We start from the raw sequence: 22,302 nt of genomic DNA on the forward strand, positions 1-22,302 counted from the left end.
AGGCTAGAGCTCTACCACTTGAGCCTCAGCACCACTTCCGGCTTTTTCTATGTATGTGATACTGAGGAATTGCTAGGCAAGCACTCTACCACTAGGCCAAACTCCCAGCCCAATTGCTGGCTATTTTGAAGGTAGAATCTCTTGAATTTTTCTCCCCAGGCGAGCTTGGAAGTTAAATACCTTTTTTTTTTTTTTTTGCCAATCCTGGACCTGACCACTGTCCTTGGGCATTCTCAAGGATAGCGCTCTACCACTTGAACCACAACACCACTTTTAGCTTTTTCTGTGTATATAGTACCAAGGAATCAAACCCAGGACTTACTGTATGCTAGGCAAGCACTCTTACCACTAGGCCACATTCCGGGAAGTTAAATACTCTTGATCTCAGCCTCCCGAGTAGCTAAGATTACAGGGGTGAGCCGCCGGTATGCAGCTACCCAAGAATCTTCTTTGTATCCTTTTTGAACTCCGGTTTGAACTCAGGGCCTCTTTCATTCTGGTTTATCTTCTTTGTTTTGCTCATGGCTGATATTCTACCACTTGAGAATCACCTCCATTCGTAGCATTTTACTGCTTAATTGGACAGAGACTTTTCTGCCTGGATTGGATTTGGATCTGAATCCTCACATCTCATATTTCTAAATAGCTAGAATTATAGGCATGAGCCACCAGTACTAGCGTGGATTGTTTGCTTGTTTCCTTTTTTTTTTTTTTTTTTTGCCAGTCCTGGGCTTGAGCTCAGGGCCTGAGCACTGTCCTTGGACTTTTCTCAAGGCTAGAGCTCTACCACTTGATCCTCAGCACCACTTCCGGCTTTTTTCTATGTATGTGGTACTGGGGAATCGAACCCAGGTCTTCATGCATGCTAGGCAAGCACTTTAACCACTAGGCCAAACTCCCGGTCCTGTTTGCTTGTTTCTAACTTCTAGCACTTATGAAGTAATTTTTTTTTTTTAGGGAAAGGCAAACTATAGTTTATATTAACAATACATCTTTATCAATAGAGACAAACTAGCAAGCACATGTTTGGGGGACATAAACATTACCAAAGTTTCTGCCCTGGCATTTTAATTTAAACAGTGAATCTATGAAATTTATAACTGAAAACAAAATCAACAGCATTTATAGTACAAAATTCACAATTATGAACAGGAACAAGTAACATATTATCCAAGTTATACTAAAAATCTTATGGTACGTTCCATTGTGTTATTAATGCATTAAATTTACTATTGAAAAAGTAAGAGAAACAATTTTATTTTACTAAAAGAACAGGCTACAGTTAAGAGAAGTTCTTTGTTGTTATTGTTTTTAAATTCTAAAGTACAACACAATCAGTTCAGGGGCTTTTTTGAATAAATGATCCCACAGTCTTTCCCACAACACGCTCCTAAACAATCTTCTAGGTTTAACTGATTACATAGCTGGAAATGGGAATGATCTTTTACATGCGCTGCTTGTAATTCCTAAGTAGTCAACGTTTAATATTTTTACTTCTGGGTAAGAGAAAAAGCATTTTGGTCCATTAATTCCCCTACTCGCTCCTGGAGCACATTAACCAACTCTGCTATCACGAAGACATGAGTGTCATCGATGTCTTGAATGATGAACTTCTTCCCCAGGGCATTAGATTCATCCAAGTACAGGAGAAACTGCTTCATGGCAGGATCACTGTGGGACAAGCACACAGCCAAACATCTGGTTTCAAAACCACACCACTGAGACTTGAGCATGCAGAAGTTTGAGACAGCAATGATAGGATTTGTAAAGAAAAATTTGAAATGAAAAACTGAAATAGTCAAAGTTGATAAGGTCTTGAATTACATGTGTAATTGATCAAAATATTAATTTTTAATGCATGACCAATAAAAAAAACCCAGCAACTGTTCAATATCTTGCCAATGACAAATTAACTTAAGAAAACCAACTAAAAACCTAGACTTAGGCTGTGACCACAAAATCTAGTTCAAGTCTGTTAACAATTATACTTAGCAAACACATTCCCAGGCAGTGTTTGGAGGCATGAGAAACTTCTATGAGCATGGCCCTACTAAGAAGCAAAGATTGACAAGACTTAGACTGGTAGACAATAGTGTAGCTTTTGCTTCTCACGACTAAGTTTAAGAGCCAAATTCATAAAATAGGGTAGATTTAATAATACCTACCACTCCAGATTGTGATTATGTTGTGAACTAGTAACAAATCTGCCCTGCTAAAACACCTGCCCATGACTGTGCTCCCTGTATACCAGAGGACTGCTCTAGCACCTGGAATTGGACAGGGACATATGTTGGGCATATGTTACTTATTTCAGTAATTGCTGTGGTTGGCTAGATTCAGAAAAATTCTGGGTGTGAGCCCGCAGTTGATGGTGGATCCCAAAAGAGAAGATACTTTCACTAATCTTGTTTTGATATATAAAAAAATTTTTGAGTTTTTATGGTTGGTCATGGGACTTGAACTCTGGGCCTGGGCATTGTCCCTGAGCTTCTCAGCTCAAGGTTAGCACTCTACTCCTTGAGTCACAGTGCCACTTCTGGTTTCCTGGTGATTAATTGGAGATTTTTTTTTGCCCGTCCTGGGCTTGAGCTCAGGGCCTGACCACTGTCCTTGAACTTTCTCAAGGCTAGCAGTCTACTACTTGAACCTCAGCACCACTTCCAGCTTTTTGCTATGTTGTAGTACCGAGGAATTGAACCTGGGTCTTCGTGCATGCTAGGCAAGCACTCTACCACTAGGCCAAACTCCCAGTCCGTTTAATTGAAGATAAGAGAGTCGTGGGGGCTGGGAGTTTGGCATAATGGTAGAGTGCTTGCCTAGCATGCACAAAGACCCAAGTTCAATTCCTTGGTAACATATACATTAAAAAAAAAAGCCAGAAGTGGTGCTGAGGCTCAATTGGTAGACCTCTAACCTTTAAAAAGTCCAAGGACAGTGCTCAGGCCCTGAGCTCAAGCCCAGGACTGGCAAAAAAAAAAAAAGTGAAGCCAGACTCAAAGGAACATAGGCTCAATGGTTTCCCTCATTTGTAATAATTAGTACAAACCTTGGACTTTTCCTAGCAGAGGATTACAATAGCTAAAAACCTAGATATAAAAAGCCATATAGGATAAGCCTAAATGTAAGAACCTCTAGGATATGGAAACAAGGGCTATATAATATGTGATTGTTGTTTTTAAAGCACTATGTTGTTTCTCACCTTCTTTGTTGTCCCTTGGTTATTCTCATATTGTTACAGTATTTTACTTTGATATTAGGTACACTTGGAAGAAATGACTTCTTCCCTGGCTCTCTCCTCCTGCACCCTGGAAATCCCTGCCCATCACCTGCAAGCCTGGGGGCAGTGGAAGGTCCCCCAGTCTGAGGCATCTCCCCATCCTCTGAGATCACATCCACTTCCACTGTGGCCACACCCCTTCCCCTAGATAATCTCTCACTTCCTGCCCTATGCTCTCTTGCTCACCCGATCTATCTTGGGAGGCAGGAGACAGCTCTTTCCTCACACAATAAACCCTCTTCTCTTGAACTTGTGGAGTTTCCTTTCAGCAGACCTTACAGTATATTGTACATATGTTTATTTGAAATAGGAAAGGAAAGGGGGGAAAACAAGATGAGGGGAGGAGGAGGGAGGGAAATGGGGACAAAAACATGAGAAGGGGTATCAAAATATGTGAAGTAATGCACCTTCTATCTGGTGAATATAATGTAACCCTTCTATTAATTACAATAAAAAGGGGGGGGGGAAGTCTTGTAGACTTCTATGCATTTTCATGTCCAGGCTGGCTTTGAACTGCAAACCTCAGATCTCAGGTTTCCTGAGTAGCTAAGATTACAGGTGTGAGCCAGCAGAGCCTGGCTTGTCTGAGTGTTTACTTGTTTTGAGTTAGTTTTTTTCTTTTCTTCAGGTCTTTAAGATTGAACTCATGCAGGGCACCAATGGCCCACGACTGTTAAGTCTGTGAGACTCTTATCTTCTATTAACCACAAGAAAAATGAAAGTAGCACTGTAGCTCAAGGAGTAGAACACTATCCTTGAGCTGAAGAGCTCAGGGACAGTGCCCAAGCCCAGAGTTCAAATCCCACAACAGACCAAAAAAAAAAAAAAGATTGAACTCAGAAATCATACCAAGTAAGAACTAGCTCTACCACAGACCTGGACCCAGCCAGACCCTTAGCCTTACATTTTGGTATTTGATAAATCTTGACAGGAAAGAATCTTACATCCAGGTGCCTTGGCTTGCCAGGCTTAAATGGCCACCATAATAGTCTAGCTCATTGCGTGCGCACGCGTGCGTTCTCTCTCTCTCTCTCTCTCTCTCTCTCTCTCTCTCTCTCTCTCTCTCTCTCTCTCTCTCCTCTCTTCCTCCCTCCCTCCCCCCCCCTCTCTCTCTTTCTCCCACTCTCTCCCTCTCTCTCTCTGTCTCCCCGCCGCCCTAGTCAAGAAGCTTTTTATTTAACTCTGGGCCTGGGTTTTGTCCCAGAGTTTTTCAGCTCAAGGCTACTGTCCTACCCCTGGGCCTGGGTGTTGTCCTGAGATTTTCAGATCTAGGCTACAGCCCTACCCCTTGAGCCACACCCCATTTCTTGTTTTCTAGTGATTATTGGAGATAAGAGTGTCCTGTTCTTTTGTGCCCTGGCTGGCTTTGAACCACAATCCTCAGATCTCAGCCTCCGGAGTATCTAGGATTACAGGCATGAGCCAGGGAGCCTGACTAGCTTATTGTTCTTTTCCTATACAGACCAGGTGAAGATGATAAATGGAGTCACTCAATCTAAACTACCAAATCACTTAAGCTGTTTATTGAGTCTGCAGAGAAATCAGTGTCAGAGACAACAGCCTAATTTCCTTAGTATGTTGGTTCAAATTGGCTTGATAATGAACTGCCTTTGCTTTACCTCTTATTTAAAAAAAAAAAAAAAGAAAGGAACTAGGAATTAACAGTAATTCTTCTGTCTTCCCACCTTCTTCAGGAAGAAAAAGTGAAGATTCTTGAGCTGGGGAATTCAGCTTAGCTGTAGAGTGCTTGCCTAGTATATTCAGGGCCCTAGGTCCAATGCTCAGTACTGACAAAACAAGAGGAGGGAAAAAACTGCATGCTCATCATGAATTTCCTATAGTGAAATTATGAAAAAGGAAAAAAGATATACTAGTTTAGCTGTGACACCCTCTAATGTGAATATATGACCACAGTGCATGACAAATGCTTTTTAGTTAAGATGGAGAAGGTATTATAAACTGCGGTAGGCAAGACTCTGGAGGGAGGGTCTTGGAACCTGACCACCAAGGATAAGGGGAGAACTAGACCTACTGTACTGCATCTATTCTCACTCCATTAAAATGGCTCCCATTGAGTGCCAAACCATAACAATCTCCAAAATGTAAAAAGAATTGATTTCATTCATATATATATATATTTATCGGAGAGGGTGGCAGAAAACATACACAAATAAATCCAAGGAAGTACCAACATACTAACCATTCTATAAGCACTCCTTTCAGGACGTTGACCATCTTTTCCCAGTCAGAAGGTGCGGACGGCCTCAAGAATGCTGATAACAATATCAAAAAGGATAAAAATCACACAAATCCATATGCACCAACTTCCATTTACTTCGGAGATTTAACTTTAAAAGGAGACCAAATAAGCGACAACGTTCAAGTTCAGTCTACGCAAAACATTCAACTCTTTGAACAAAATACTATGAAGAATACATCCATCTCCCCTTGCACTCAATTCTACCCACAACCAGTTAAGCTCAAAGCAGGCCAAGTGCCCTACGGCCACATCCGTTGTGTACCCGGTACAGGAAGGAGGCGGGCACAAAACAGGTCCATTATTTACATGATTTCTCTTCCCATCCGGAGGGTGATGAAGGGTAGGACCTGGACAAGTCTCTATTATACACCGGTAGTTCGGAAAAGGGGTCTCAACCCTCGCAGGGACCTGACCATCGCAATCTGCCAATGAAGGGAGCGGGTGGATGTAGGCCGCAATCCCTGCGGCCAAAGAAAAGGGCAAGGGAGGTTTGCAGCTCGCGTGCTCCTTCGCTGCATTAAGGCCGTGGGCGCCCGAGGGGCCTCGCACTGTGCCTCCCACTTAACCGCCCTTCAACTCCGACCCAGGGGAGGGGGATCGGCCAGGGAGGGCGGATCAGTCTCCCGGCCACACCACCGCCGCCCCCGGGAGGGCTCCGGACGCGGTCGGGTCCCCTCCCTCACCCCAGCACCCCACTCAACATCTGGGGCCTCTTCCTCCTCCGCAATTGATTCCGGACCCCGCCCTCATCCACACACCTCACTCGTCCCAGTCGCTCAGACGACCCACACGCTCGCCTCCCGGCCGGTCCCGCAGCGCTCCGCGTCACCGACGGAGTGCGCCTGCGCCGACGTCATCACGCCCAGGACGCTCTCGGGGGTGGAGCGCGCCTGCGGGGGCGGGACTTGCTGCCCTGGGGGCGGGGCTGGCAGGGCGGGGGCGGAGTCACGTGCGGCGGATCCCGGGTGGAAAGGCGCGCGGACCCGCCTGTGGCGGCTGCGGGTGGGGGGCTGCGCCGCCGCGCGGTCTGGAGAAGGCAGCAGTTGGTAGCCGGCCGGGTCTGCGCACCGGCAGGTAGGAAGCGGAGAGCAGCTCGCGGGCGGGCACGGGTGTCATCGAGGCCGGGGGCGGGGGGCGCGGGGGGAAGCAGAGCAGGGGGTGACCCGACACGGCAGGAACGCCCCCGTGAGGTCGCGCGCCCCGGGCGTGACCCCGAGCCGTCCCGAGCGTGACCCCGAGCCGTCCCCAGCGTGACCCCAGCCGTCCCCAGCGTGTGGGCCTCCTTCTGGTCCGCGGGACTCTCCCGCTTGCCGACGAGGCCCGGCGCGCAGCATCGTCCCGCACCGGGTGGTCACGGAGGAGTGGCGGCCGCGGGAGTCCCGCCCTGAGCGGGAGACGGCTCCGCTTGCCTGCGGCTATGTCTCTAGAGCCAGGAAAGACTCCGGAAGGTGCGGATCTGCAGTCCGAGCGGCTCCTACGGGTCGAGAGGTGGTTGCTTTCTGCTCCTTGGACGAAGCCGTCCTCCCCAGGCGAGCTCATGGGGGGTTGCTTCATGGGTGTGTATGGGTGTGATCTCGGATGAACTTAGCTCTTACTCTCACTTCCTTTGCTCCATCCCACACATCTTCCTCTCCTTCCCCCATCACTGCGGTTCCTCACCTCGACCTGCGGCTGCTCCCGGCCTCCAGGTGTTAGACTGATGCCTGCACGTTAATGACCTGTTGGGTGACCTGAACTCCGCCTTCAAGTTGAGTTCATTCTCACTTCAAAACCTGTTTTTCTTCTGTGCCTCTCCCAACCATCCAGACTTAAAGCATCCACTTGGCTCAACAAACACTTATGTGTACTTGATATGTTCCAAACTAGACCAGTGGGGTATAGTAGTGGTGAACAAAGTGACAAATTTGAGTTTGTGCTAATTCTGGGACTGGAACTCAATGCCTGGTAGCTGCCCCTTAGCTTTTTCACTCAAGGCTGGCACTTTATCACTTGAGCCATAGCTTCACCTCAGGCTTTTTGCTAGTTAATTAGTGTAAGAGTCTCACTGTTCACAATAGCTAAGCTGTGGAATTAGTGAAGGCGCCCACAATGGAAAAGGAAGATACACATATACCAAGGAATATTTCACTACCATAAAGAAAACTGCACTTGTCATTTGCACAAGCATAAATGGAACTGGCTGTTGCAAACTGCGGCAACTGAGGAAAAGACAATGGACGCTAAACCATGGAATTGAGGTTTGGGGCACCAGGGACCTGAAGTCTTCCTCCAGCTTCAGGGTCCATTTTACAGGGTATTAAGAAGGGTACTGGGGTGTATGAGCAGAAAAAGTGAGGTCACAGTGATATACTCAAGTGATAAAGCAGGTATAATTAGCATAGATTTATGTTTGTCCCCAACTTGCCAGAAAGTTGGGTGTGGAATTATGCTATACCTAGGTTAGGTCCTTTAAGCAGGGGCTGATTATTTTAGGAGACTCAGTATTCCAAGAGTTCAAGGGAAGAGACATTCGATCCTTCCAATCCTTTCAGAACTCCAGCTTGGCTTTGGGGACTCTCACAACTGAACATGAAGGGGGAGATAAAGCCAAGTTCAAAAGACCAAATGCCCTATAGTTTTGCTTATACGTGGAAGTTAGACCTGAAAGACACGTAGACATATAGAGTTAGATACACATTCAGAAATATACGCACGCACACACATACAACATGATTCTAACGGTAGGATTAGAGGACTGATCGGGGCTGGGAGTTTGGCCTAGTGGTAGAGTGCTTGCCTAGGATTAGGGGAATGAAGGGAAGCAAAGAAAAATGGATAGTGAATAATTTTAAGGGCATCTGTGTGTGGATGGCATAGGAACACATTGATAGCTGTTGAGAGCATTGGGAAGTGGGGAAAGAAAAAAAAGCAGAGAGGTGGGTGTTCTGAGAAAACAATGTATGCTTGTCTGAAATAGTATAGCGAAGCCCCATGGTGCAATTAAAAGCCCAAAAATGAATGACACAAAAGTGAAACAGGCTGGGGGACAACCAGCTTGATGGGAGAGGGCTAGTGAGAATGGATGTAGTCCAAGTAGTTTATCTGCATGTAGGAAGAAAGAACAATGAAATCTGTTGGAATTGGTTTTTGTTTGTTTTTGTTTTTGCCAGTCCTGGGGCTTGAACTTGGCCTGGGTACTGTCCTTGAGCCTTTTTGAGGCTAGCAATCTGCTATTTGATCCCAGTACCACTTCCACTTTTTCTGTGTGTGTGGTACGGAGGAATTGAACCCAATTAACCACCAAAAAACCAGAAATGGCACTGTGGCTCAGAGGTAGAGTGCTAGCGTTGAGCTGAAGAGCTCAGGGACGGAGCCCAGGCCCAGAGTTCAAGCCTCACAACTGACCAAAAAAAAAAAAGAATACAAGAAAGCCCAAGGACAGTGTCCAGGCCTGAGTTCAATCCCCAGGACTGACAAAAATGAAGAAAATAAAAGGATAAATATTAGTCTATGTGTGTGTGTGTGTCTGTCTGTCTGTCTTTGTGTCTTTGTCTTGAGGCTTGAACTTGGCCTGGGCGCTGGCCCTGAGCTCTTCAGCTCAAGGCTACCACCCAACTGAGGTGTTGTCCCTGAGCCCTTTAGCTCAAGGCTACTACCCTACCCCTGGGCCTGGGTGCTGTCCCTGAGCTCTTCTGCTCTAGTCTACGGCCCTACCCCTTGAGCCTTAGCCCCACTCCTGCACCATGATCCTCAGATCTCTGCCTCCTGAGTAGCTAGGATTACAGGCGTGGGCAACTGCTCCCAGCTATGAACTTAATTTCTTACTTCGGTTTTCCATCCTGAACCTGTGAGGTGTAACATACAATGCTATTTTTTTTTTCTCCTTTAAGACAGGTTTATTTTAGCAGCTTAGTTTATTCCATTCTACATATTGGGTTTTAGTTTATGTAACTTTCTGTCCTGCATAGGTGAATGTACCTTTAACTCTTACAGTTGACATCCTCATTTACTCTCTGCTGCTACCTGGCAGAAACAGAAACAGAACATGCTTGGTGGGAACCTGGCAGCATGTAACTGCTCAACAGAACTTTACTTTGATTCAGACTTCAGTGCCTGTTTTTCCTCTTCCTCTTTCTCAAATCCTGAGCAGACAAGGGACGTTCCCTTGGGATACTGGGCACAGCACTTGCGCAGTTGTTGGATGGCATCCTGACACTTTGTTTCCATGTAGTTGTTGGCTTGTAAACACTTCTGGATTTCACAGGCTTGTTTCTGGCATGGATCCTTTTGCGGCATATTGAGAAACGAAAATGAATGTTTCTTGGACTAATGATTCCACTTCAAGAAAAGTTAGGCTACAAGTTCTGGGCCTTCCACCTTGGGCCACTAAAGCCGAGATCACAGTGCAGGCCCAGAACTGGCCAAGGAGCACCTGAGCCAAAGTTGCTGGAGACTCGAGATTCAGGGGCTGTCGCTTAGAAATAAAACAAAATAAGATAAAACATGAGCTGTTTTTGGACTGACTTCTCAGCGTGCCCCCTGAGTAAGTCTGTCCCCAAAGCAATGGGCCACCCACAACCTTCCTTGGTGGGTGAGCAGAAGTGCTGAATTGCTGAGCTCACATGCCATGTGGCCCAAAGTCCTCCTTCCCTCTCTCCCTCCCTCCCTCCCTCCCTTCTGTGTGTGTGTGTGTGTGTGTGTTGAACCACAGCTCTACTTCTAGCTTTTTGGGGGTTTTGTAGATAAGAATCTTAGGGAGTTTCCTGCCTGATCTGGCTTTGAACTACAGTCCTCAGATCTCAGCCCCCTGAGTAGCTAGGATTACAGGTATGAGCCACCAGGGCCTAGCTCAGAGACTTTTTTTTTTTTTTTTGCCAGTCATAGGGCTTAAACTCAGGGCCTGGACACTGTCTTTGGATTTTCTCAAAGCTAGCACACTACCACTTGAGACACAGCACCACTTCCAGCTTTTTTTTTTCTGTATATGTGGTACCAAGGGATTGAACCCAGGCATTGTGCCTGTTAGGCAAGCACTCTACCACTAGGCCACACTGCTGGCCCCAGAGACCAAATTCTTAAGAAACACATCCAGATTTTAAATCAAGAATAACGTGCACAGAGAATTTAAGTCTCACAGAGAAAGAGTAGCAACACATTAAACAAGTGACAAAATAAAAAAGAATGACCTTTAAAACAGTAACCTTCACAAGTTTACCTGTTGTGCTAATGGTTTGCTTAGTCACCAATTGATGGATGGAATCATACATAAACAATGTAAAAGCTCATGCAAGTAGCTTTCCCAAACCCAGAAACTTTTAGTGTGTTAAACCAAGGGACTATTTCTCACATGAGTCCTTCAAGCATCTTCCTTCCTTCCTTCTTTCCTTCCTCCCTTCTTTTCCCTTGTAGTAAAAGCCTCAGTCTCCACATACAATGAGATAGGATTCTAGAATAGTGAGTTGTTATAGAAATGATTACATCATATTTAGAGCAGCTTTGCTTAGTTGATGAATTCATTGGCCATAGATCTTTGGAATAGTATGCCAGCAATTAAATTTCAGAATTTCTTAATGTCTTATGCTATCCTGAAGGAGTCAGAGAAAAGCTAAATACTTCTATGAGTAGTAAATGGGTTTTTCAGAATTTCTTCACATTTATAGGGCAATGGTAGGGCATGTCTATCCCACAGGCCATGCAAGGCCTGCAAGATCATTTAGTTCCTGATATGACAGGGATGTAAGTGTTTCAATAACTGCCTATAGCCTAACTACTTGCATTTTTAATTTTGTATAGCTCTTTTTTATGTTTTTTTTTTTTTTTTTTTTTTTGCCAGTCCTGGGCTTGAGGTCAGGGCCTAAGCACTGTCCTTGGACTTTCTCAAGGCTAGAACTCTACCACTTGAGCCTCAGCACCACTTCCGGCTTTTTCTATATATGTGGTACCAAGGAATCGAACCTAGGTCTTCGTGCATGCTAGGCAAGCACTTTAACCACTAGGCCAAACTCCTGGCCCCCCTTTTTTAAATATTCCAATAATGGCCCTAGGCAGAAAAAAGTCTTCCGCCGTCAAGGATATATATGCATTATATATGCCTGTGTGTATTTAAAAGTATTTTTATTAAAAATTTAAATTATATTCTGATTATTAACCTGTACTTTTCTAGCTTCCAATTAATTACCTTTCATGATTGGATGCAATTTGAATGACAAAAATTAAAGTACCCAGTAATTTCTCATAAATCTTTTAAGTTTAAGGGATAAATTTTGTTTTAATTGAAAAAACTTTTTTTCATCTAACTCTGTGGACAGTCTACTGGAATGTTCTTATAGGTCAAAGACATGCTTTCAGTTAGATGTACATTAACGTTGTTATAATGTCTACTTGTACAGGATGTCCCTGGCTGCTTGTTGTGTCCTGAGTTGTAGAAGAATAGGAACCTCTACTCCCCTGACAAAAAGCCACATGATGTACTGGAAAGATATCCGTGAGTACAGTTTAAGTGACAAAATTTTCTAATAGGGACAGTGGTGGAATTGTGGCTACATTTCCAGGGCAGAACACAAAAACTCATAACCTATGATGAGTCTCCAGTTTATTTCATTTTTCTATACTAGTGGTTTACTTTAAATTTCTAAGCCTGGAGCCATACATAATCCTTTTTCTTGCAAGTTCTTCCTTCTCCATTTTTCTTGTCAAATTCATACTCCTAAATGTAAATATCCCTACGTTCTTCTATATTAAGGTCTTGCAACACAAGTCAAGGTGCCAGGCATCACTGTCTGGTTCTAGAGCAAGGAATACTTTGCCTCTGCCCAGTGAACTTATGATCTGCCTCATCTACCCCAGACTGTGGCAAGAAACTTCCCTGGAGCCCTCAGCTGGGTTAGATCTGTCCTTGTCATTCCATCCAGTCCATATATGACTTGGTTAGTTATCTGATTTCTCCCATGAACTCTAAACTCTGTGAGGGCAGTGTATTTTCATCTCTGGTTCTATTACCCGTTACTGGTCGGTACCATACATACAGTGGTTCTTTAAGTTGTATTTGGTGAGTTGAAGAATGAAATAATCTGCCTATTGTAAGCACTATTTCCTATTTTTATAAAATAGGAGTATAGGTAGTTAACAATAGATAATATTAATAACCTTAACTTTTACCCAATTATATATGAAAGATACTGTTGCCTATTTTCTGATACTCTTGAAAGTTAATGTCATCATATTGACTTTTTCTTTCTTTCTTTTTTGCAGGAAATGTTATAAAAGTGACTGGATCCCTTATTTTAGGGTGCGTGTCTTCTGCAAACTATTACCTGGCTTCATTATAAGACTATTCATAATCTCAAGGAAATGACTACTGGGTAGCTTGGAGTTGCCAAAGGATGTGAATTTAGTGACGAGTTCTCCTAGTTCAGGTTTTTTGTTTGTTTGTTTTTTTTTGTTTTTTTTTTTGCCAGTCCTGGGCTTGAGCTCAGGGCCTGAGCACTGTCCTTGGACTTTCTCAAGGCTAGCACTCTACAACTTGAGCCTCAGCACCACTTCCGGCTTTTTACTATGTATGTGGGGTACCGAGGAATCGAACCCGGGTCTTCGTGCATGCTAGGCAAGCACTCTACCATTAGGCCAAACTCCCGGCCCTAGTTCAGGTTACTTTGATCTAGGCATTCTGCTTTCTGAGGGTCGCTTTTGTTGGCCCCAAATGTGCACTGGGCATTTTATCCTCTGACTATTCTGTTGATGTGAAGGGTCACACACAACAGCTTTCCATCCGTTCCCAAAGTCACAGCTTGTGCAGGGCGTGGTTATTTCTGGGAGTCCCTTACAGGACCACAAAGCTGTCTTGAAAGAAAACTGAGGCTATCAGAGAAAACCAACATATTGACATCTGCTGTATTTGTGCAGTGACCCTCTTTCTAGTAACTGGTTTTCATTCATTTTTTTCTGTACTGAGTGAGGATAAGTATGTGAAGTAGATATGTAATACTACTATATTTGCTAACACTTTGTTTATACCAATATAAAATCAACTCAGCTGCTAAAATGATAAAGGAGATACATTTTGCATTTTATCCAACTCCATGCATTCCTTTATGACATTGTAATATAAAGCAAAACATACTTATATGATTTTTCCCTTTGACTCATTCTGGGCAAAAGGGTAAGCATGTCCGCCCTCCTCCCCCATCCTGCTGGTGGTGGGGCTTGAATTCACGGCCCAGGTGCTGTCCCTGAGCTATTTCACTCAAGGCTAGCACGCTACCATTTTTAGCCACAGTACCACTTCAGTTTTCTGGTGGTTAATTGGAGGTACAAGTTCACAGACTTTCCTGCCCATCCCAGCCATCTGTTTGCTATTATTTTTAAAGATAAGAAAGGAGTTACTGGGCTGGGAGTTTGGCCTAGTGGTTAAAGTGCTTGCCTAGCATGCACGAAGACCTGGGTTCGATTCCTTGGTACCACATATATAGAAAAAGCCAGAAGTAGTGCTGAGGCTCAAGTGGTGGAGGTCTAGCCTTGAGCAAGTCCAAGGACAGTGCTCGGGCTCTGAGCTCAAGCCCAGGACTGGCAAAAAAAAAAAAAAAAAATGTTACTATGAAAAGCACTTAGGTGATATTTGCATCCCTGTTTATGACGAATATTTTGTTTCTTCTTTAAGAGGTTCTTTAGTTTTTACATATGAAGTTCTGGCCCTGAAGAAGTCATTGACACTAGATACTGAAGTGGTAGAAAGAGAAAAAATGAAGTCATATATATATGTGCATACAGATTCATTCAACAAACCAGAGAATCATGGTAAGTTTGTTGTAAAATAAATTCATCTTTTTGAAAACAAAATCAAACCAGAAGCTAGTTACTGAATTGAAAGTCTACTTAAACTATAGTATTAATGTGATAACTAACTCAGAAACCCCAAGCCCTGTGAGAAACAAGTTCTAAAGCATTAACTGATGATCACATTTTGAACTTCTGTATTTCACAAATTGCAGCTGTCCTAAGAGGCAGGGAACTGGGGTGACTAGCAAGTCTGAACCTGGGATCTTTCTCATTGATGGCTGGGCAAAAGCACGATTTTGTCATTTAGCTTTAGGAGGGTAATTCATAGAAACCAGACTTGAGATGGATTCATAAACATGAATACCAACTTATCTGTCACAATCAGTGTCTTTACTAGTGGGGACATTCCCCCCTCTCAATACTGAGGTCCTACATAGGCTCTCTGATTGCTTGGTGAACAAGACGTTTTAGAGCAGGGGTGGGTATTCTCATCGTCTATGGGTCACTGAGTCACCACACTTGACTACCAGCTCCTATCTGAGCTCTCCATGTCACCACAGTATCCACTATATTTATTTTTTTCTTCTTGTATTTCAGCCTGTCTTTGTAATTCCAGTCATGTGGATTATTGTTACATCTTTTTTTTTAAATTGTAATTAATAAAAGGGTTACATGATATTTGCCACATAGAAGGTGCACTAATTCACATACTGTTACATCTTTTTAATAGCATTAAATGTATATATTTGGAAGCCAGATATGATGGCTTATACCTATAATCCCACCTACTGAGGAAGCTGAGACTAGGAGAATTATGGTTCACAAACAAAAAAAAATTATGAGGTTCTCTATCAATTAGCAAAAAAGCTGGGCATGGTGGCATACACTTGGTATCTTAACTGTGTGGGAAGCCTAAATAAAAAGATTGCCATCTAGGCCAGCCCAGACATAAAAGAGACCATATCTCAAAACAACTCAAGAAAAAAGGACTGAGTGTGGCTTAAGGGATAGGGTACCTGTCTAGTAAGTATGAGGCCCTGAGTTCAAAACTGTAGTACCAAGAAAAAGAAAGGGCAAGAAAGGAAGAGAGGGAGAGAGAGAAAGAAAGAGGTAGAAGGAGGGAGAAGAGAAATATGTGGAGACAAGAAAAAAAAGCCAAGAAATCTTACAAAATATTATCTATGTTTTTATTAAACTTTGTTATCATACTAGGAATTGTCTGGCAGGCAAGAAAAGAACTTCACAAAGCAGTAAGAAAAGTATTAGCAGCATCAGCCAAAATATTACGGAATCCATTTGCTGGTAAGTATCAGACAGGTAACTGTCTAAGGATTAAAGATATTATTATATCTTTCTCTAGAGTCATTTGTTTCTCCCTAAAATATTGTATTGTTCTTTCCTTTCCTTATTCTTTTTTTTTTTTTTTTTTTTTTTTTGCCAGTCCTGGGCTTGGGCTCAGGGCCTGAGCACTGTCCTTGGACTTTCTCAAGGCTTAGCACTCTACCACTTGAGCCTCAGCACCACTTCCAGCTTTTTTCTATGTATGTGGTACCCAGGAATTGAACCCGGGTCTTCGTGCATGCTAGGCAAGCACTCTACCACTAGGCCAAGCTCCCGGCCCCATCTTTCCTTATTCTTTTTTCTTTTTTTTTTCTGTCGGTAGTGGGGCTTGAACTCTGGGCCTGGGCATTGTCCCTGCACACTTCAGCTCAAGGCTACCGACTTACTCCTGGAGCCACAGTGCCACTTCCAGTTTTCTACTGGTTAACTGGAAAATTCATGAGTCTTTCTCATAAAGAGATTCTTGCATCAAAAATGTAGACTTTGCCACTAAGTGTGTCTGTTCTACAGTACACAATCTAAAAAAAGCTGACTGGATCTCAGATTTCTTTAAAAAGATGGCGTGAGGCCAGGAAACTGAAAGTGGCACTGTGGCTCAAGTATAGAGTGCTAGCCTTGAGCTGAAGAGCTCAAGGACAGCACCCAGGCCCAGAGTTCAAGCCCTGAGACCAACAAAAGAGAAAGTTTGGGCGCTGGGAGTTTGGCCTAGTGGTAGATTACTTGCCTAGCATGCATGAAAACCTGGGTTTGATTCCTATGTACCACGTACATAGAAAAAGCCAGAAGTGGTGTTGTGGCTAAAAGTGGTAGAACTTTAGCCTTGAGAAAGCAGTTCAAGTCCCAGAAGTGGCAAAAAAAAAAAAAAAAAAAGTTTTTAGAGTTATTTCTGGATAAAATTCAAATAGGACTTAGACTAGATTTTAGATGAGCTTTGTTAACGCTCTTAGGTAATTATGGGAGAGAACCTAGAAGTGTTCTGAGGAACAGAGGTTGAGCCATGAAAGGGTAAAAAAGGGTCAAAAGTCCTTAGACCCATAACATGGCTAGATGAAGTAAATATGGCAGAACAACAGTTATTGAAAGGAGATGGGATAGGCATTTGCTTACTAATACATTGTACTTCCAGCTCTTTGTGTATTCCATTTCTTTCAAAATACTTTTTTTTTTTTTTTTTTATGTGGGGCTTGAACTCTGGGCCTGGGTGTTATCGCTGAGCTCTTCAGCTCAAGGTTAGTGCTCTACCACGTGAGCCTTCTGAGTAGCTGGGATTACAGATGAGAGTCATGGCCTCTGGCTTCAAAATACAGTATTTTATTCAGATGCAGTGACTTATGTCTGTCATCCTAGCTACTCAGGAGGCTGAGATGTTAGGATTATGGTTCAAAGCCAGCCTGGGCACTAAAGTTTGTGAGACTCTTTTTTTGTTTTTGTTTTTTTTTTGCCAGTCCTGGGCTAGAGCTCAGGGCCTGAGCACTGTCGTTGGACTTTCTCAAGGCTAGAGCTCTACCACTTGAGCCTCAGCACCACTTCCGGCTTTTTTCTATATGTGGTACTGAGGAATTGAACCCAGGTCTTTATTCAAGCTAGGCAAGCACTTTAACCACTAGGCCAAACTCCCGGCCCGTTTGTGAGACTCTTATCTCCAATTAACCAGTAGAAAACTGGAAGTGGCACTGTGGCTCCAGGGGTAAGTCGGTAGCCTTGAGCTGAAGAGCTCAGGGACAATGCCCAGACCCAGAGTTCAAGCCCCACTACCGACAAAAAAAGAAAAAAGAATAAAGAAAGAAAAGATCAAAACAATATATTAGGGAGAAACAAATGACTCTAGAGAAAGATATGATAATATATAAAACACAAGGAAATATACAGCCAGGTGCCAATAGATTCCAAATATTGATAAGTTATCGCCTCAAATAAAGAGTAAAAATACAGCTTTCACTGCTGCCATTTCTTGGTGCGTTGTTGTTGGTGGTGGTGGTGGTGGTCGTGGTCGTCGTCTTCTTCTTCTTCCTCCTTCTTCCTTCCTCCTCCTCCTCCTTCTTTTCTTCTTCTTTTTCTTCCTCTTCTTTCTTCTTTCTTCTTTTTGCCAGTCCTGGGGCTTGAACTCAGGGCCTGGGCTCTGTCCTTGGACATGTTTTGCTCAAGGCCAGCACTCTGCCATTTGAGCCACAGCACCACTTTTGGCTTTTTCTGTGTATTTGGTACCGAGGAATCAAACCCAGGGCTTCCTGCATGCTAGGCGAGCACTCTACCACACAGCTATGCTCCCGGCCCTGGGTTTGGCTTCTTTTGTAGGAACCTTCAGCACAGTTGACATAGAAGATCATGAATGTGCCATGTGGCTGCTCTTGAGGAAGAGCCAGGCAGACAGCAGGACAGAGCGAATAGAGGCTGTGCAGGAAATGTCGAACACCCACCACTGGCACGGTAAGGAGCAGCAGAACCATGGTGCACCATCAGCTAGAAAAGGAAATAATTCACACAGTCTTGATATGTATAAAACCCGTTCAGAAATTTGAGAAGCAGCTCCAGGATCATTTGGTAAGAGCAGCCTCAAAACAGGCATGTGTATGTATATTTATATAACTTTCTACCAGAACAAAAATTTTATTTCCTCAAGAGAAACTCATCAATTGCAGCATTTTGTTTGCATTTTCTTTTGACACCCACTAATGAAATACATTTAATTGCTTGATGTACTATATTCAATTTATTTTCTTTCACTGACAGTTTACCTTGCTCTAATATTGATCATTATCTAAGAATACCTGATTTGTGTACATGTGTATTATGAAGCATGCATAAATAAGTTTTAAGGAGTATTTAAAAATATTTTAAAATATATAAATGAAATAAAAATATTTAAAGGAATATTTTAAAATAGTTGTATTTGAAAAATCATAGCTTTTAAGTAAAAGTACTTGAATAAAAGCTGCTCTAATTTTAGTACTTGGACTAAACTATAATTTATTAGTAGAATCTTCATCTTGTAAAACTAATTGTAGAGTTGAAAACATAATTTAGTGGTAGAGCACTTGCTTAGTATGTGTGAGACTCTGGGTTCAAGCTCACAATGAAAGGAAAAAATGGTAAACATTAGAGAATATATTTGGGGGTGGGGTGAGGGAAGGAAGCCTAGGGCCTGAACTCAGAGCCTAGGTACTATCTCTGAGCCTCTTTGTGTTCAAGGCTAGTACTGTACCACTTGAGCCACAGTACCACTTCTGGATTTTTCTGAATATTGGGGATAAGAGTCTCATGGACTTTCCTGCCAGGTTGGCTTCAAAATGTAATCCTCCCATTTGAGCCTCCTAAGTAGCTAGGATTACAGGTATGAGCCACCAGTGCCCAGCGAGAATAATTTTTGTGAAGATAAATTAAATCTCATCTGAGAAAATCAATTCATTGATTTGTTGGTAAGGATGATAGTAATAATTTTTTTTGCCAGTCCTGGGGCTTGAACTCAGGGCCTGAACACTGTCCTTGGGCTGGCTTTCTCAAGGCTAGAGCTCTACCACTTGAGCCACAGCACCACTTCCAGCTTTTTTCTTTTGCCAATGCCAGGGCTTGAATTCAAGGCCTTAGCACTGTCCTTGGGCTTTCCCAAGCCTAAAAATACTACAGCTTGAGCCACTGCACCATTTCTGGCTTTTTCTATGTATGTGGTGCTGAGGAATCGAATCTGGGTCTTCTTGCATGCTTGGCAAGCACTGTACCACTAGACCAAATTCCTGGCCCATGGATGATGGTAATAATTTATAATATAAATATAAACTTACTTAAAGTTAGTGGAGACTTAAAATGAAAATCTTGTTTTGAAAAAGTCTTCCAGAATTCCATTACAGATTTGCTGTATCAGAAATATCAGGGGAGGAGTTCTGTCATGTAGACTCAGAAAAGCTCTCTACCTCATTAATCCTTCTGTCATGTAGACTCTGAAAAGCTCTCTACCTCATTAATCCGGAAATGCTCATATATGCCATGAGCTTGTATTATTGAAAAGAGTACTTCTGAAGTAGTGTGTGTGTGTACACATGTGTGCCAATTCTAGGGCTTGAACTCAGGGCATCATACTCTTGCTTAGCACTTTTGCTCAAGGCTGCCACTTTACCACATGAGCCAGACTTCTACTTCTGGCTTTATACTGGTTGGTTGGAGATAAGAGTCTCTCAGACTTTCCTGCTGGTGTTGGCTTTGAACCACAATCCTCAGGTGTCAGCGTCGTGAGTGGTTATGGTTACAGGTATGAGCCACAAGTAACCAGCTAGTATTTTGTTTTTGATATATGACAGATGGCATGTTTACATCCAGGTGCCTTTACTTGAAACCTGAGTGTTAACACACTTGCATATCATGGGGGCTGAAATATGACCCCATCACCACCACACAGTAGACTTGCAGCCTCAAGTGTTTTGAGTGACAATCAACACTCTAAAATGAAAGTGTTAAAAGGGAAGATGTTAAATTGATTCTGACTCTCCAGCTTTCCCATTGGAGCTTCCATTTTTTCAATAATTTCCTTAGACCATGACCTGGCCCCCAGGTAAACATTGAAATCAGTGGAGGCATCATTGGGCTTTGCGCTAACAGGGATTGTCCATGAAAGGTACTCATGAAACACTATGTGAGAAACTTTGGATTAACAAACCTGTACAAAGGTTTAGTGCTTTCAAGCAGGTTGCTCATTTGCTCCTTGTGGCAACTACAATAAGCTAATTTGGATGTTAAGAAAACATCTACTTTTATAACAGATTACCAGTATAGGGTCATTGCACAAGCCTGTGACCCGAGAACTCTCATCGGACTGGCGCGAAGCAAGGAGAGCGATCTCCGCTTTTTCCTCCCACCACCTCCTCTGCCATCTTTAAAAGAAGTAAGTAAAATCATCTAGAGAGTGAAAAACAGTCCTGTGTATTATCTTTATCGTGTATTCAAATTAAGCTTTCAGAAAGTAATTGCTGGTTTATTTTCACGAGCAAGTCAGCTAGGTCAGAAAAGTATGATCTTATGATCTCTGTTTTCATGCACTGATTTCATTGCCCAGTGGAAGCTCTCACCTTTGCTTGCTTTGTGTCCCTCGGAAGACTCCGTAGCACATTAGCATCTGCACACTGATCCTAAGTTTTCATGGATTAGGTCAGATCAACACTCTCTGATATGTTGGGCCAAATAATGCTTGGTTAGAGAAGCTTGCTGTGGACATTGTAGCGGTGTTAGCAGTATGTCTGGAGACTTCTCTCTGGTGCCAGTACTACTACAATTGTAACAAATGTCTCTGTTTCCTGGAACATGACAGAATTAGTGCCCTAGGAAACTTAGACTAGAAAATGAAATGCTTATAACCTCTGTAAACAGTCAGGTTTTGAAAACTGGAAAAGATAAAGTGCAGGAAAATGACTATCAGGTAAAATGAGATAGTATCAAGTTCTGGATTTTTTTAATAAGAGTTTTAATTAGGAAGGTACAATAATTCCTTTGAAATCAAGTTGTCAAGAAGCTTGTAAGATGAAAAGTGACTTAATAATTCACAATAGGTCTTTCAATACAGTAACCATCAGAAGAGCACAGAACTAAAAAATAAATGGTTATTTACCTGGGTGGGAAACTGTTTTCAAGATTGAAAGTGCTAGTTTATCTCTGCACATGTGTATACTGTAGATACATGTATGCTTATCTTGGCTTTGAGTCTTTGGGTATTTGTTGTTGAGTCTGTTTCTGAAAACTTTCTTTTCTTTGTACTTCAGGATTCTTCCATTGAAGAGGACCTGAGACAGTTGTTGGCTTCTTTACCTCAAACGGAGTTAGATGAATGTATCCAGTACTACACTTCTTTGGCTCTTAATGAGAGCAGTCAGAGTCTGGCTGCTCAGAAGGTTGGCTTGTTTATTTCTTCAGAATCAAGTTTAAGTGCTTACTTGTTTCTAGACGCTGTGCCAGGACCTAGCACTTCACAGCCCTCAGTTACTGAATGCACATACGGACTTCTGCTTGTGCCGTGCACTGAGCCAGCTGTCACAGAAGTGCTCAGAGATATGTGGTTTCTCCAGGAGCCCTTTACTCAGTTTATAAAGTCCTTCTGACTTTACAGGAAAGAATGCTGAAATTACATATTGAAGACAGCTGGCAATGGCTTGCTGGTACAGTGCTCATCTAACATGCTCAAGGTCCTAGGTTCTAAGCTGAGCACTGCAATAAACAAGAACAGATGACAATTCACAAGATCTTAAGTATCACAGATATACTGGTGATGAATCGAGCCTTCAGCTCCCTAGCTGGAGTCTGTGTAGTAGGAACTTTGAACTGCGGTTAGTCTGCTCTCCTTCTGTAAAACTCTTCTTTGGTCTTTCCTTTCAGTGACTAATAGAACACCCACTTTGTTGCGGAGCCAAACACTAGGAAATCATTCAATTCTTTCCTTTCATACCCAGCTAGTCAGCAGCTGTCTCCAATACCCACTCATGGTCACAGGCACTCCTCTGCATTGTCTGGATCATTCATCTTGACTTCTGTTCTCTTTTTCACTTCCCTAAGAACGTAAAGTCTTTCAGGTTCTTACATTGGTTCCCTGTTCATGGGAACAATTCCCGTTTGTGCTGTCTCTTACTCCTTTAGTGACGGTTGCTTCTACATGGCTTGTGACTTTTGACTTCAGGCCTGCCCTTGATAATGT

The 22,302-nt window shown here is 43.0% G+C and overlaps 3 protein-coding genes across 9 annotated transcripts in view; 1 reads left to right on the forward strand and 2 right to left on the reverse strand.

The window, feature by feature from the left end:
• Positions 1–974: 974 nt before the first annotated feature.
• Positions 975–6,388, reverse strand: Gtf2h5 (general transcription factor IIH subunit 5). The gene is made up of 3 exons (XM_090337613.1): positions 6,296–6,388; positions 5,478–5,550; positions 975–1,671 (listed from the first exon to the last, which is right to left on the reverse strand). Exons 2-3 carry the CDS (start codon positions 5,510–5,512, stop codon positions 1,491–1,493), a joined length of 216 nt encoding a protein of 71 aa, XP_090193739.1. The 5' UTR covers positions 5,513–5,550; positions 6,296–6,388; the 3' UTR covers positions 975–1,490.
• Positions 6,389–6,479: 91 nt separating this feature from the next.
• The window catches only part of Serac1 (serine active site containing 1), a 31,786-nt gene continuing 15,963 nt past the window's right edge, over positions 6,480–22,302 (forward strand). For 2 of the 5 annotated variants that reach the window (XM_090337900.1, XM_090337899.1), the window contains exons 1-8: positions 11,068–11,252; positions 11,906–12,000; positions 12,768–12,804; positions 14,173–14,309; positions 15,504–15,593; positions 17,928–18,059; positions 20,384–20,505; positions 21,377–21,505. In XM_090337900.1, coding sequence (XP_090194026.1) covers positions 11,191–11,252; positions 11,906–12,000; positions 12,768–12,804; positions 14,173–14,309; positions 15,504–15,593; positions 17,928–18,059; positions 20,384–20,505; positions 21,377–21,505 — 804 coding nt within the window. In that variant the 5' untranslated portion in view covers positions 11,068–11,190. Of the gene's footprint in view, positions 6,612–6,705; positions 7,067–11,067; positions 11,253–11,905; positions 12,001–12,767; positions 12,805–14,172; positions 14,310–15,503; positions 15,594–17,927; positions 18,060–20,383; positions 20,506–21,376; positions 21,506–22,302 lie in introns of those variants that run through there. The other 3 variants (XM_090337897.1, XM_090337898.1, XM_090337901.1) reach the window with 3 other exon arrangements.
• LOC150059490 (cx9C motif-containing protein 4) lies at positions 9,396–10,949 on the reverse strand. 3 transcript variants are annotated; one of them, XM_090337616.1, is made up of 2 exons: positions 10,864–10,949; positions 9,396–9,984 (listed from the first exon to the last, which is right to left on the reverse strand). In XM_090337616.1, exon 2 carries the CDS (start codon positions 9,810–9,812, stop codon positions 9,606–9,608), a length of 207 nt encoding a protein of 68 aa, XP_090193742.1. In that variant the 5' UTR covers positions 9,813–9,984; positions 10,864–10,949; the 3' UTR covers positions 9,396–9,605. The 3 variants fall into 3 exon arrangements, with proteins under 3 accessions (XP_090193742.1, XP_090193740.1, XP_090193741.1); XM_090337614.1 differs by having other exon boundaries at positions 9,396–9,990; XM_090337615.1 differs by lacking the exon at positions 10,864–10,949 and adding an exon at positions 10,732–10,857 and having other exon boundaries at positions 9,396–9,990.

This window comes from Megascapheus bottae, chromosome 8, assembly GCF_031878675.1.
Source record: "Megascapheus bottae isolate mThoBot1 chromosome 8, mThoBot2.hap1, whole genome shotgun sequence".
Lineage (NCBI taxonomy): Eukaryota > Metazoa > Chordata > Mammalia > Rodentia > Geomyidae > Megascapheus > Megascapheus bottae.